Source organism: Fukomys damarensis, unplaced genomic scaffold (assembly GCF_012274545.1).
Source record: "Fukomys damarensis isolate Sample0158 unplaced genomic scaffold, DMR_v1.0_HiC HiC_scaffold_19, whole genome shotgun sequence".
NCBI classification, from domain to species: Eukaryota; Metazoa; Chordata; class Mammalia; order Rodentia; family Bathyergidae; genus Fukomys; species Fukomys damarensis.
Window position 1 is genome coordinate 4,931,431 of NW_022900931.1, and position 15,249 is coordinate 4,946,679.

The 15,249-nt window shown below is 46.6% G+C and overlaps 1 protein-coding gene across 7 annotated transcripts in view; it reads left to right on the forward strand.

The window, feature by feature from the left end:
* The window catches only part of Efcab6 (EF-hand calcium binding domain 6), a 210,288-nt gene that overhangs the window by 6,349 nt on the left and 188,690 nt on the right, over positions 1–15,249 (forward strand). For all 7 annotated transcript variants that reach the window (XM_010634367.2, XM_010634369.3, XM_010634370.2 and 4 more), the window contains exons 2-3: positions 2,059–2,151; positions 12,462–12,610. In XM_010634367.2, coding sequence (XP_010632669.1) covers positions 2,096–2,151; positions 12,462–12,610 — 205 coding nt within the window. In that variant the 5' untranslated portion in view covers positions 2,059–2,095. The remainder of the gene's footprint in view (positions 1–2,058; positions 2,152–12,461; positions 12,611–15,249) is intronic.

Here is a 15,249-nt window from a genome sequence, read left to right on the forward strand (position 1 = left end):
TTTTTTTTTTTTTTTTTTTTGCGGTACCAGGGATTGAACTCAGGACCTTGTGCTTGTAAGGTTCGCACTTTGCTACTGAGTTAAATCCCCAGCCCTGTCCTTTTCTTCATTAAGTACAAGGAGCCAACAAACCAGTAGGAGTAGGTTCTCTGTGATGGCATGGTTAGTTGTGTTTAGGAGGTTAGGAAGGTCTGGGGATGGAAGGGACAGTGCCAGGCAGACCAGGGTGGGGGACATTCCAGGAGAAGCAGGAACTACAGCGGCATTCGGGAGCCCATGGCTTGCCCGGAGCATGGGGTAAAGATGGTGCCACGCAGAGGGGACAGCTTCTGCCTGAGTTGACCTGGCCAGTTGTTGGTGATGTAAACAATCCCCTCCACAACTGAGAGCTCAAGTTTCAGTTTGTACGTCCAGGAGTATAGTATTGCATTAAAAAAAAATCTTGTGGGGAAACATTTTAGATTCACCTAAAGTTGCAGAATTAGCCCAGAGGATTCCCATGTACTCCCAACTCCCCCAAGCGGTACTGTCTCACAGAATAACCGGAGTCCAGTGATCAAAACCGGGAACTCAGCCGGGCCTGGTGGCACATGCCTGTAACCCCAGCACTCACTATAAATCTGAGGCCAGCCTGGGCTACATAGTAAGTTCAAGGCCAGGCTGGACTCCATAGTGAGACCCTGCCTCAAAAAGTAAAACCAAACCAAACCGGGAATTTAAATTTGGCATGGTATCAATTTTAAGCCAGTAAGCTAATGTTGATTAAGATAAAAACTTGATTCGTATTTTGCCAGTTTCTCTGCACATTCCTCTTTCTTCTTGGTGAGTAGGCCTGTGAAGTTTGAACACATGCACGTTTGGCATTGTGCATTATTTTTCTCGGTACCCTGGATGGAACTCAGGACCTTGTGCTTTCAAGGCAGGTGCAGTGCCACTGAGCTCAACCCCTGGCTTTAGCATTGTGCATTTTTAAGGAAGGGAGTAAAACAACTCTCTGTGCTTTTAGAAGGAAGATAATCCTAGCCACAGAGGGAGGGGGGAACCGAAGTGGCTAAGTCTGTGGTTCAGTGGAGATGGATGGCCGGTGGATTGGGGTGCAGAGAACAGGGAACAGATTCTGTGCTTTTGGGTTCAGCAAGAGGGCAGAGTTGCCAGGCTGCAGGATCAGGAGCCACTTCCTGCCCTTGTTCTGAACTCTGAACTCATCGCTGGCCTAGGGCCTGTGGTGCAGCCATGTTATTAACTCAGCTCTAGGCTGACTGAATTTAAGGGCTGAGAGGGGCGATGCAGGCTGCTGTGACAGTGCATCCGGGAGGCCCCTGGAAGAGGTGACACTGGCACTGAGATCCAAGAAAGACTGCTCACGGCTGTGTCCAGCGCGGCGTACGCTGGGAGTGCGCAGAGGGTGCAGGTTCCCAGGTCCTACTCCCACCCCTGATCTAGAGCCGGCCCAGCACTGTGTACCTCACAAGGCCACCAGGTCATCCTCGGGGATACTCAGCTCTGAGAGCCCCTGATATTTAGGATGAGGAGGCACTCAGGAGCCAGAGAAGGAGAGGGAGAGGGGTCCAGGAGGAGGAGGAGACCACATAGAAAAAGAGAAGCATCTGTGTAGGGAGGAGCACGTCTGAGAGTCAGAAAGGCCAGTGTGCAGAGGCTCAGGGGCCCAGAGCAGGAGGAGACGGAGAAATAGAGGCTGAGGCTGCACCCACAGAAGCAGCAGGGCCTTGGGTGATCTGCATTTTGAAAATGAGCACCCTGGCTATTGTGAGGAAGAAAGGGGGGCTGGTGGTGATGGTGTGTATGTGTGTGTGTGTGTGTGTGTGTGTGTGTGTGTGTGTGTGTAGGGTGGAAAGTGGGACAGGGAGCACCCTCATGTGGTGCACACACACACACACACACACCCAGCCTTGCAATTGGTGTGATGCATGTGCAGTACGCGCTTCGCAGAAGCACAGACAGCTGTACTCCTCCAGGACCGTGCAAACCACCCAAAGGCCTTGTGGGACCTTTGGGCCTGCCTGGCCGTACTAACCCCAGCGTGCTCTTATTTTGCAGAACTCTCCAATTCCAAAATATTTTATCGTGAAGAAAAATGAAACGAAACAGTACCAAAGGCAACAGCACCAAGTCGGGCAGCACCAAAGCCAGGTGAGTTGCTTTGGGTCCCCAGCGCCGGTGTCACCCCTGTGGCTCTGAGTATGGTGAGGCCACCTCTCTGTGCACAGCTGCAGGGCTCGAGGGAAAGTTGGTAGCGGCCCAGTCCCCACTTCCTGTCCCAGTTGTTCATGCAACAAGCATTTACTAAAGGTTGATGTTTGGGCCCAAATGTTCTAGGGCCCTCCTGGTAATCATTCCAATTCCGGGATTCCTGCAGCCGGTCCCCACTTTGTCCTCTAGGTGGCAGCAGCCTCTAGACTTTGAGTCCCTTGGCAGGAGCCGGGAACCCTTGAAACTTTCCTCCGGTGGATCCGGATGGGGACTCTTGGACCTGGGTGACTATAAATAGGATGTGAGAACCACTCCTTGTCGCTCACAGGGGCTTTAATGGTCTCCAGCGCTTCTATTTTAGAAGGCGGCGAGCACAACAGTCTGGGAACAGCGTCCACCGCCTGTCAGCGGACTCTGGGTCAGGGTTTCTGACGGGACCAGGTTGCCCCGTTTCCGTCTTACCTGTGTGGTGGGGACACTGAGGTTCCCAGGCAGCTCCTGAAAGGACATTTCTGTGTCCCTGGTGGAGAAAGCATATTACAAACAAAACGACGGAGTCTTTCTGTATAGGGTCTGTTTTCCGGGGCAGAAGGCGTTCACACAGATGTAAGAAGCACACGTATTCCATTCCATTCCCAAGACAAATTATTTTCTTTTATTTTTTCGAGGATTGACGGTTTGCGGGCACACAGCCATGGGGCCTGCGCCCGTAACATCCAGGGCCTAAGGGGGACACGGGTGTGAGAGACTCCCTGACACCAGGCGCCGGTCCCCAGCAGAGGCTGGGGGAAAGAGTGGTGGCAGATGCGGGGACTTCTACCCTGGGGAAGGGTGAACTCGGGCCAGATGCAGAGGATGTGGGGTGTGTGAGCGTGTGCGGCGTTTGCAGTGAGCCTGGTGAGCATCTGCAGGGCGTGCTTACGGGGTGTGTGTGTGTGTGTGTGTGTGTGTGTGTGTGGTGAATAGATGGCAGTGTGTGTGCTACCCGTGGTGAGGACCCGGAGTGTGGTGTGTGTGTCCGGAGAAGCGTGCTCTCTGGCTGGAAGACTGTGGAATCCTCCTGTGCTCAGCGCTTTGGGGCTCCAGGTCTGTGCTGGCCGCTCTGGGCTGCGCTTGCATGGCTGGGTACATGGAGTTACTGCCTGGTGCATGACTTGGGTTTTTGTTTTGGTACCGGGGATCGAACTCGGGACCTTGCACTGGTGAGGCAGGCGGCGGCGCCACTGAGCTACATCCTCGGCCCAGTGCCTCGTTCTTATTCCCCGCGTAGAGGAGGACTGACAAGTCGTGGGGAGCGGTGTGGGGGAGTCCCTCTCCAGGGAGGTGGCCTTGTGCCCGGAGGCTAAGACCTGCTGGTGACAGCCAGGGGCACCATGGGGCGGGAGCCGGGTCACGAGCTGGCTGTGATGCCCTCCTGAAGAACTTTGGGACAAAGAGGACCAGTGTCTCCACCATCCAGGGGAGACCTTTTGCTGTGTCTTCTGAATATATGTCCACGTGTGACAGCACATATTTATATTGTTGTAGTTATGCATCCCTACCAGTGAGTCTCTCAGTGTCTCTGTCTGTCTGTCTCTCTCTCTATCTCTCTCTTTCTCTCTGTCTGCGTTCATACTGAGCTACATGCCCCGCTGATTTTTATGTGCTTTTTCTTAAAATACAGTTTCTTTAAGTCACTAAGGCTGAGGCCCAAACTTGTGATCCTCCTGCCTCAGCCTCCTGAGCACTGGGATTAGAGGGGTGTACCACCACGTCCAGGTCCTTTGCTTCTTTACCTTGTCCTCATGTTTCTACATGTTCTTACAATCGCCCTTTGTAATCCGCTGAGCTGTGTTCACTTTGAGAGGTGTGCTATATTTGGTGTTGGTTGAGGTTCCCGTTTGAGGTGTGTCTTGTGGTGTGTGGACAGACCAGGAAGCTGGGCAGAGAGAGAAGCCATCTGTAAGCTGAGGTTTGGGAGGAAGGAGGGAGGCTGGACAGGAATCCAGGACCCCGGGGAGGAAGGTGATGATTCAGGCCAGAGGGGCGGCCGGCTCGGAGGCTGGTCAGTTATCACCGCGCTGTTTCTGCTACGCTGAATTTGGGTGATGGCCTGAATCATTTCCCCCGTACCTTATCATTTGGAGACTACTTGCAAATCAACTTGCGATCTCCTAATTCCTACGTTTAGCTCCGTGCACCAGAGGCTGCCATGTGTCTGAGATATTAAGCTGGATATGAGGCTAATCAGGGCTTCTGTGCACCCTGGGATCTTAATGATTCACGTAGATGCCTCGCTGCTAATTTCCTGCCTGTTCTTCTGAGTAGGTTGTGGGGTTAAGAGACTGTTTTGCAAACTCCAGGTTATGGTTCTTGTGGATTGGAACCTAGATTTTCTTGTTTCCCTATCAAATATACATGGTCTTCATTGTTCCACCCTGTATATAAAAGAAAGCACACAGGTCACTCACACGCATGTGTATGAAAGCACGCACACACGCACACACACAAACACACGCACACACACACACACATGCTGGCACAACGGGAGAGTTTGGCTTTGGTCTCGCTTGGCTTTTCTTTTCTGGAGTTTAGTTTCCCTACCTCTAAAAAGAAGGATAAGAGCTTGTGGCTCACAAGGTTGTCAAGGTGATAGTTTAAGTAGAGTAACACCCAATAGGGGCTTGGCTGTTGCTAGCTGAATCTAATAGAATCGTCTGCCTGTAATATTTGATGGTGTTTCACTTCAGTTTTTTTTCGCATTTGGAACATCTTCTTTTTAATTTTTAATACTCCGTGTTTGCAGTGCATAATGATTACGTTCATGGTGGGGAGCCGGTGCATGTATGTGACACGGCTTATTGCTTGTCACGTTCCTTTTCCCTTCCACTTCTTCCATCCCCTGCTCTCTTTCCCTTTAGGAAGATATCTATCTCCCTGTTTCCTGTTACCTTTTATTTTTCTCTTTAATTTACTTATACTTCAGGTTTCTTTTTGTTTTTTGGTACTGGGGATCAAACTGAGGAACCTTGCGCTTGTGAGGCAGACGGTGGCGCCACAGAGCTACATCCCCGGCCCCGTCAGGTTTCTCACATAAGATGTGACACCGTGTAATATTTAAGCCTGTGAGTCTGATTTACTTCACTTAACATTACGCTTTCATGGGGCATCCGTTTACCTACACATGAGTCAAGTTTATCCTTTTTTATGGCAGAATAGTATTCCACGGTGTGTAAATACCACATTTTCCTTGTTCACTCATCTGTGGATGGACATACGAGCCACTTCCAAGATTTATCTATTGAGAATTTTGCTGCTATAAACATGGGTATTGCATGGATCACTGTAACATGATGTCTTTAACTCTTTTGAGACGATACCTAGGCATGGAATAGCTGGGTCACATGGGATGTATATTTTTAGTTTGTTTTGAGGAATCTCTGTATCGATTTCACAGTGGCTGTAGTACGTTACATTCACAGCAGCGATGTACGAGGGTTCTTCCCCACCCTGCAGCAGCCTTACCAGCATTTGTTAGGATTTGCTTTCCTGATAGTTACCTTTCTTTCTGGAGTGAGACAGAATCTTGGGGTTGTGTTAATTTGCATCTCTCTAAGGGCCATAGACGTCGAACTTACCTTCGTGTATTTATTGGCCAATTTGTCGTTCTTCTGAGAAGTGTCTGTTCATTTCAACTGCCCATTTTTTTGATTGGGGGGTCCTAATTTTTGAATGCTTTATATACTCTAGATATGAGTCCTCTGTCCGAGGAGTAGCTGGCAAAATTCTTTTCCATTTTATAGGTTGTGTCTTCACTCTGTTGGTTGTTTCCTTTGCTGTGTAGAAGCTTTTTAATTGGATAAAATCCCATTTGTTGATTACTGATGTTATTTCTTGTGGGTCCAGGGCTCTGTTCAGAAAGTCCTTACGCACACCTATGTCTTTATCTTCAGTAGACTAAGTGCTTCTGTTTTGTTGGTAGTGGAGATCGAACTCAGGACCTTGCACTTGTGAGGCAAGTGGCGGCACCACTGAGCGAAATCCAGTCCCTGAGTGCTTCTATTTTGATATTTAGATCCTCTATCCATTTTGGTTCTAGTTAGTCCACGGTGAGAGCACTTCATTTGGCTGTAAAGCAAGAACAGAACTTTATACTCCTTTTCTTTTTGGTATCACGGATTGAACTCAGGACCTTACATTTGCGGGGCAGGTGGGTGCCACTGAGCTAAATCCCCAGCCAGAACTTTATATTTTTAAGCAAAATCCTCTTTACAAAAGAGCACATAGACTCGTATTTGTCACCCAACTTCAGGTGCCTTAGGGGCAAGGAGTAGTCTCAGAGTGGTCACAATCCGGCTGGCTGCTCCCCACCCCAGAGGTGGGCTGGGCAGGGCCTGAGAATGTACTTTTCTGAAGAGCGGGAGGCTGGCACCACTGGCCTGAGCACTGCTGTTTTAAAGGTACAGCCTGCTCGAACAGCCTCTTTAAAATTAATTTTTAGAAAATGGACAGTAACTGCATTCGTGACTAACAATGTCAATAATAGTAAAAATGCTGTTCTGCTTGAGGAAGCTGTAAGCGGTCAAACTTCTCCTTCATTTGTTAGTGGGCGACATCTCTGGTGGGGAGACTGTACACCCCAAGTGGGGTGGGCTGGGTCACACTCATAGACACGAAGACTAGGTGTCCCGTAGACCGAATTCCTGATATCATTTTTATTGTAATGGATGCCTGTCAGTTGAGTTGTGGGGTACGTGCCTGTCACCTCCAACTTTTCCATTTCTGTGTCTGAATCAGTTGCCTCCGGTACCCGCTGGCTGTCCTTTCTCCACCGTGTCTTCCCAGCCTCTGCTACCCACTCTTCCACTCTCTTCTACAAAATCAACCTTCTGTTTTGGTACTAGGGATTGACCCCAGGGCCTTTGCACTGAGTTATATCCCCAACTCTTTTTTTGTTTTGTTTTGTTTTTGGTATTGGGGATCGAACTCGGGTCCTTGCGCTTGTGAGGCAGGCCACCAAACCGCTGAGCTAAATCCCTGGCCCACCCAACTCTTTTTTATTATTCATTCTGAGGCTTGGTCTTGCTAAGTCCATAAGTGCCCAGGCTGGGCTTGAACTTGCAATCCTCCTGCCTTGACCTCCCAGAGACCAACGTTTTAGCTCCCAGATAACCCTGAATTCCTATATCTTCCATCAGCATACAGAGAGAGAGGCTGGGAGGCCTTGTTCATATACTTTTCAAACATGCTGCTGTGTGCTTTCAAGCCCTGAGTTAGAGGGTGAGCTGCTTGTGGGTGGAGTGGTTCCAGCTGCTCTCTGTTCCTGGACCTCTGTCTTGGCCCAGAGCGAGCACTGCGGAGAGAACAGTGGCTTGGAAAATGCTTAGACCCAGAATGTTTAGGCCAAGCATCAAATTGTCCCCGCAGTGGCTCTGGAATAACCGTTTCGTGACAAAGTCTCACTGCGTCTGCCCCTTCCGATCCCACGTCGCTAGAATCCAGAACTGGGAGAGCCCTGGCAGGAAGAGGGTGGTCTCCTGCAGCCCGCTCGCTCAGTGGCATCAGGAGGGATCCTTTCAGATGATGATGATGATTTTTTCATGCTGTCTTCCACTAAGTGTTTCTTGAATCGAATCACTTCGTATTCAAGTAATAAAAAGCACAACGGGCAGCCCATTTCTGGGTGATTATCTCACCCCTCAGGTGGTGTAATAAGGCACAGGGCCAGCATCCTGGCAGTCCTTATTGTTATTAGGAAGGGGATTTATGGGCAAAATAAAGAACACAGTTCCACGCCGCAGCAATAACCACAGCAAGGCTGCTGTTACAGAGACACCCACGCCCACCCAAAGAGTAGGGGCCATGGGGACCACGATTCCTCTCCTTCGTCCCCAGCCCCCCCGGCCTTGGGTGGGCAGTGACTTCCTGCTGTCTCTGAGGACCTTGTTAATTTTGTGTAAAGAGTCAGGAAAGCCCTGGTCCTGGACAACCACAGAGACTGACTGTCTGGGAGGAGCCCTTCTCCTGGACACAGAGAGGAGGGGCTGAGGCCCCAGAACAGGTGCACCCCTCAGCCCTGCTCACCTGTGTGGGGGAAGAGCGGTCACTGATTGGACAGGGGACGGCTAGCGATAGCTTTTCGTAAATCTTAAATGCAATCTAGAGGTGGGTTTGGTGTAGGCCTATAATCCCTCTACTGGGAGGCTTAGGCAGGAGAATTTGTGAGAGTACAAGGCCAGCCTGGGCTACATAGCAAGACCCTGTCTCAAAAAACAAAAAGAGCTAGAGTCCCTTGGGTACAGCTCACCTTCAGTGGTCTTCTTGTTTTTTTCTTTGTTGTCTGTGTTGTTCCTTCCTAGTGTCCCTCAGACCTTTCTCAACATCCCTCTACCGCCCCCTTGCTCACGTGGTCCGTGCTATTGTGTGTCTTTCATTGCTACAGTGCTGACCTATGAGGAGGTGGATTCTGCCTACTTCTACCTGACTCCCGGTCTCCTAGAAGGGTGTTTAATAAATATCTGCCACCTGTACTAACACTTTGCAAGCCACACTCTCAAGACTACCTGTGCTCTGCTTCTCTGGTTTTCACCGCGTTAAATTAGTCCTGTTCTAGAGGCTGCGTGTGGGACTCACTGTCGTGAGCCCCGTGCTGTTTGGAGATGGTTTGAGTGTGCAGCTTGGGAGTCAGAAGTGGGGTCCTGGGGGGCTGTATTAGGGGATGGAGGGACCCTGGTCGGGTGGAGCTCGTGCAAGTGCTTAGGTGACCAGGGGCTCGGCCCTTGGGGACGATCAGCGCAGTTCTCATTGGACCTGGAGGATTCCCGAGAGAGCTAATTATTAATAAGAAAGTGAGGGCCAGGAATTTGGCTCAGTGGTTCTGCTGCCTGCTTCTCAAGCGCAAGGACCTGAGTTCGGTCCCCGGTACCCAAAAAAAAAAAAAAGAAAAAAAAAAAGAAAAAGAGAAAGTGAGAGTGCTTCCCGTATGCCACGCGGTCACCCCGGTCTTGTGTGCACCACACTGATGGGCGGAAGCTGAGGGGCCTCACAGCACGTGGGGTCTCCCGGACTTGGGCCTTCAGCCTCCGAAAGTGTGAGCTCAGTAAACCGCTTTTCCTTGTAAAGCTCCTAGCCCCACATGAGGAGGTGTGATCAAACAGTGGTGAATTTCAATTATAGTTTTTAAGAGAAATTAGTGACAGTTCAAGACACATCGTCATCGATCCCCCTCCCTCCAAACACACCCATCCTGTTGCTCCTGCGGCTTCCCAAAGCAGTTCTGGAAGCCCGTTTTCGGAGTGTCTCTCGTTGCGCTGTCCTGGCCGGCTCAGGGTCCTCGATGGATCCCAACGTTGACTTGGAGGAGGAGCCCAAAGTCACCCAGTACTGGATCTGGTGAACAGGGCGGATGAGGACCCAGCGTCACATTTTACAAGCCCACCTTTCTGTCGGGTAGCACTCAGAAGTAGCCTTCGCAGTACCTGCGCTCATCCTTCAGAAAGACATTCAAGAAAGAGCACGTCCAGACCTGCTTCAGAAAGAGGCAAGCACGGTGGGACGAGTGTGTTTGAAATGAAGGCGGGGACACAGCAGTGTTAATGGCACTGTTTTTTGCTGTGATCATGTTTTTTTCCTCCTTTTTTTTTGGTACCGGGGATCGAACTCAGGACCTTGTGCCTGCAAGGCAGGCGCGGTGCCACTGAGCTAAATCCCCAACCCTGTGTTAATGTTTAAAAAAAAAATTTAAACACATACTGTAGCTTTTCACTTCGCACTTGCCTGTTCAGTTATCTCCGCACCATTTATTGAAAAGCGGTCTTAGCCTTCCTGTGAAGTTGCAGTTCATGAAAAATGTAAGGGTTTCTGTACAGACTGCCAACTCTGGTCCGTTCGTCTCTGACCGTCGTGATGTCAGCTCCACGCTGTCTCGATCACTGTTACACTGTGGTAAGTGCTGAAATCAGGAAGTAAAAGCCCCCCGACTTTCTTCTTGTTTTTCAAGATTGTTTTGGCTCTTCCACATTCTTTGAATCTCCACAGGAGTTGTACAATCACTGCATCAGTTTGTACAAGAAAGGCAGCAATCCCGGGAGCAGTGCCTTCCTATCCATGAACATGAGATAGTTTTCCTTTCACTCAGGTCCTATTTTTCTACAATGTTTTATAGTTTTCAGTATACATAGCTTGTACTTCCCTTTGTCAAATTTATCCCACGTTTTATTATTCTTGATGATACTGTCAGTGGATTCGCTTTTTAAATTTTATTTTCGGACCATTTGTTGTAGGTATGTAGGAATACAGTTGATTTTACATATTGATCTTATATCCCAAAATATCACTAGCCCTGTTTATTCATTCTGATTTTGTATATGTCTAGATTCCTCAGGATGTTCTGTGTACACAATAGTATCACACGTAGAAGTCATTTTACTTCTTAGATTCCAATGTGGATTTTTTTTCTTTTTCTTATCAAAGTGTCCTCTCTAGAACCTGTAGTACAATGTTGAATTGAAGTGGTGAGAGCAGATATTTCTTTTTTTAATTTTCCTTTCTTTCTTTCTTTCCTTCCTTCCTTCCTTCTTTCTGTCTTTCTTTCTTCACACCAAGCTTACATCCTCAGCTCTTTTTTATTTTTCATTTTGAGACAGGGTCTCTCTAAGTCATCCAGGCTGGGCTCAAACTTTTGATCCTGCTGCCTCAGCCTCCTGGAATGCTAGGATTACAGGAATGTAGCACCATGCAGTACTGTAGTTATTGTTCTCCTGGTTCCTGGTAATAGGGGTGACACTTTTGGTCTCTCATCAAGCATGGTTATTGCCATTTGTGAGTTTTTCTTGGATGCATTTTATCAGGTCAAGGAAATGCCTTCTTATTCCCACTTTGTTGGGTGTTGTTGTTTTACTATAAAAGGATATAAGATTTGTGAGGCGCTTTTTCTGCATTTATTGAGACAATCCTGTGTTTTCCCCCTGGTTCTACTGTTAAGGCCTCTATTACTGGGTTTTGTGTATTCAGCCACTTTTGCATTCTTGGGATCAATCCTGCTTGTTCATGCTGTGCGTAATTTCCGGTGTGTTGCTGGATTCAGCCGACTAGTATTTTGTGGAAATTTTTCCTTATATTCATGCAGTATATTGGTTTTTGGCTTTCATCTCTTCTGATAGCATTGTCTGGTTTTGGTATCAGAATAATACTGGCCTTATTGGGAAAGTAAGTCTTTGGAAGTGCTACCTATTCATTCCCTCTCCCCGCCCTCTCTCCCTCTCCCTCTCCCTCAATGTCTCCCCCCCTCCCTCTCCCTCTCCCTCAATCTCTCTCCCCGCTCCCTCTCTCTCCCCACTTCCTCTCTCTCTCCCTCTTCCACTCTGTGCGTGTGTGCGTGCGTGTGTGTGTGTGTGTGTGTGTGTGTGTGTGTGGTGCTTGCTTGAATAACTCAGGGCAAGCACTCTATCACTGAGCTACGCCCCCAGCATCATCTCTTCTATTATATGGACTCATGGGTGGAGTGGGGAGTGGGGCGGATTAAAATGTTGCAAAAGTTATTGGTCATACTGAAATTTGGCCATCTTCCCCCGCCCCGAATAAATTCTATCCAGATTTCTGCAAGTCTTTGTTAAATTTCCAGGGATCTTGACAAGGTTTTCTGCGGGATTCTCATGGATCTTATGGAGGAGAGAGACTGCAGAGGTCCCCATGTCACCATTTTTGCTGCCACTGTCTCAGCCGTGCCTCTAACCTATTTCTGTTTACGGGGAAGAACTTCATGAACACTCAGGGCTCCTTCATTGTTTATCTCTTGTCGGCAATGATGAAGTCAGTCAGTGGCTGTCCTTCCCCAAAGCCTCTTTATTTTCTTGGTTTTTCTCCTTTTTTTATTTTATGAAAAAAATAAAAATTTATAACAAAATAATAAGAGAATAACAATAGTTAATCCACTGTGTGCCATTATCTTCAAAGTAGTTACCCCAGAATACAAGACATCAACTAAAAAGCTTCTTGCAAAGAACTTTCTTTTCATTGATCTAAGAGAAACAAGTAGGAGAAATGACATGTTCCCATTTTTGAAGTTTTTTTAGATCTGCTAAAAACAAAGAGTCCAAAATAACAATTTTGTGTTCATGTTAAGAATAGTCCTTGAACCCTTGGCCAACAGTTATGGCCAGCAGCATTTTTATCTCTCCAACTGTCCTCTCAGAAAAGGAATGGATGGGAAGTTGGCCACATGTGTTACGTGTGCTTTAAGATAATGTAATTTGTTCTCTCTTGTATCATAGGAATTTAATGAACAAAATGATGAATACACCAGATGGGCGGGCTTTGTATCCTCGCACCCGAAAATTCACACGTTCAAGACCCCACTCTTCACCATGCCGAGTATATTCAAAGGACGGTTTCCGAAATACATTCAGACCTTCCTCTTCACGTGAGTGTTCATTAGCAAAAATAAACACTAATGGTAGATAGCACTTTTCAATACCTAATACATACTAAGGTCTTCCAGAGATTTTGTGTGACGTTTAATCCTCATAATAACTCCATGAATGACGTTAGATCATTAGTCCTGTAGTTGGTATGGAGAAGCTGAGACACAGATTAGTTAGGTCATTTGTCTAAAAGTTACAGGGTTCTAAAGTGAATGGGTCAGGCGTCCAAAAAATGGGCAACTGGAATGAAGAGACTCTTCTCAGAAGAAGTACAAATAAATGGCCAATGAATACATGAAAAAATGTCCAACATCGTATTAGAGAAATGCAAATTAAAGCAGCACTGAGGTGCCATCTTACTCCAGAAAGAATGGCTGTTATCAAATAATCAAATAATAACAAATGCTGGAGAGAATGTGGGGAAAAGGAAACTTTCTCTATTGTTGATGGGAATGTAAACCAGTATGGAAATCAGTGTGGAGAGTCTTCAAAAAGCTAAAAATAGAAATTCCATTAAACCCAGCTGTTCCCCTTCTAGATATCGTCCTGAAAGAGTTCAAAGCCGTGTACTACAGGATACATGCACACCCTTTATAGCCATATAATTTACCATAGCTAAATCCACAGATGAATGGATAAAGAAAATGTGGTATTTACACACAATGGAGCACTACTCTGCTATAAAATATATAAACTTGAAGCAATATATAAAAATATATATATATTAGGTACATAAAATATCTATTATAAATATTATGTCTATTATATAATAAATATATCTATTATATATATATCTAATATATATATTAGATAAATAGGAGGAATGGAGACCTTTTTCAAATGCATATTTTAAAAAGAGACAGGGAGGAGGAGCCAAACACAAAGGGAAGGGAAAGGGAATAGAAAAAGGCAAACAAGTAAAAATAGAGGTTTTACAAATGGGAAGGAACCATGACTTGGAAAGTGCAGGGGTGGAGGGCAGGGGATGAAAAAAAAAATTGAGATATATTAAGTGCATGCACCGACTCCCCAGAATAAATGGGGTCATTAGGTACTGCAAACACATGCTAATAAAAAATAAAAATAAAAAATGAAGTAGATTGGTTAGGGTTTGAACTCAAGCACTGTGATTTTGGGACCCGTGAACTTAACTGTTAATGCTAGAGAGGGCACTGATTTCATTCAGGTAAAAAATTAGTAGACTTTATTTTTTGGAAAAGTTTTAGGTTAACAGAAAAATTAAACAGGAAGCACACAAGGCCTCCATACACCTCCTCCCTCCTCCCTCCACTTTGATTAGCATCTCATACTTATTATTATCAAAGTTGATATCAGTATCTGAAGCCCATGCATCCCATACGTCTGCAACTTGCATCGGAGTTCACTTGAGGTGTTGTATGCTCTCTAGGTTGGAACAAATGTATAGAGAGACATGGACCCGTCATTAGAGGACCATACAGAATATAGTAGTTTCCCTCCCTTAAAAATTAGCACCCCACTCATTCATCCTTTCCTCCCCACTTGCTCCTGACCACCACTGCTATTTCTGTTGCCTCTATAGCACTGTCTTTTTCTAGAGTGTTCTACAGTTGTAACTCACCGTATGTAGCCTTTTCAGATTGGCCTTTCATTTTATACTGCGGTGTACACTTTATACTGCAAGATATGACACATAGCTGGTGTCCTGCAGAAGATTATACCTCACTATTCTCTTGCTCAGTGCCTACTCTGTAAGGCAGGTAGGCCAAGGATAGGCTGATTTAAGCCAGCACTTTTTGATTTTTGTTTTGGTACCAGGGATCAAACTCGGGACCTTGTGCTTGCGAGGCAGGCAGCAGAGCCACTGAGCTAAATCCCTGGCCCATGGACTAGCACTTTTGATCTCTAGTTTTTAAGGCTGATTATTTTCTGGCTAGGTCTTATTTTCAGGGAGTCAGTAATGTGCATTTAAGGTCCCCATGTCTTTTTGTGACTTGATAGCTCATTTCTATCTAGCATCCCTTATCTGGATGTACTCATTTATTTATCCATTCACCTACTGTAGAGTGTCTCAGTCGCTCCAGGTTTTAGCAATTATGAACGAAGCTGGCGTAAACATCTGCATTCTGTGGGGACATGAGTCTTGAGCTCCTTTGGTAAACACCAAGGAGCATAATTGCTGGATGTTATAGTAAGATCGTGTTTGGTTTTGCAAGCATCTGCCAACCTCTCTTCTGCAGTGTCTGCGCCATGTGTACTGCATTCCCACCGGCGAGGGTTGAAGGTTCCTCTTGCCCCGGGTCCTCGCCAGCACTTGATGTGGTCGGGTTCCGGGTCTCAGCCACTCTGCTAGGTGTATAGCAGGATCGCATGTTTGGTTGACATTTCCCTGGTGACATCTGGTGTAGAGCATTTGTTGATGTGGTTATTTGCCATCTCTGCATCCTCTTTGATGATATCCTGTTAAGATCTTTGCCCTATGTTTTCATTAGATTGTTTGATACCTTATTGTTGAAGGTTTTTTTTGCATATTTAAAATAATATTCTTTCTCAGATAATGTTTTGCAAATATAGCTTCCCAGAATATGATTACCTTTTCATTTTCTTGACATGGTTTTGCAAAGCAGACATTTTTTTTTTTTTTTTTTTTTTTTTTTTT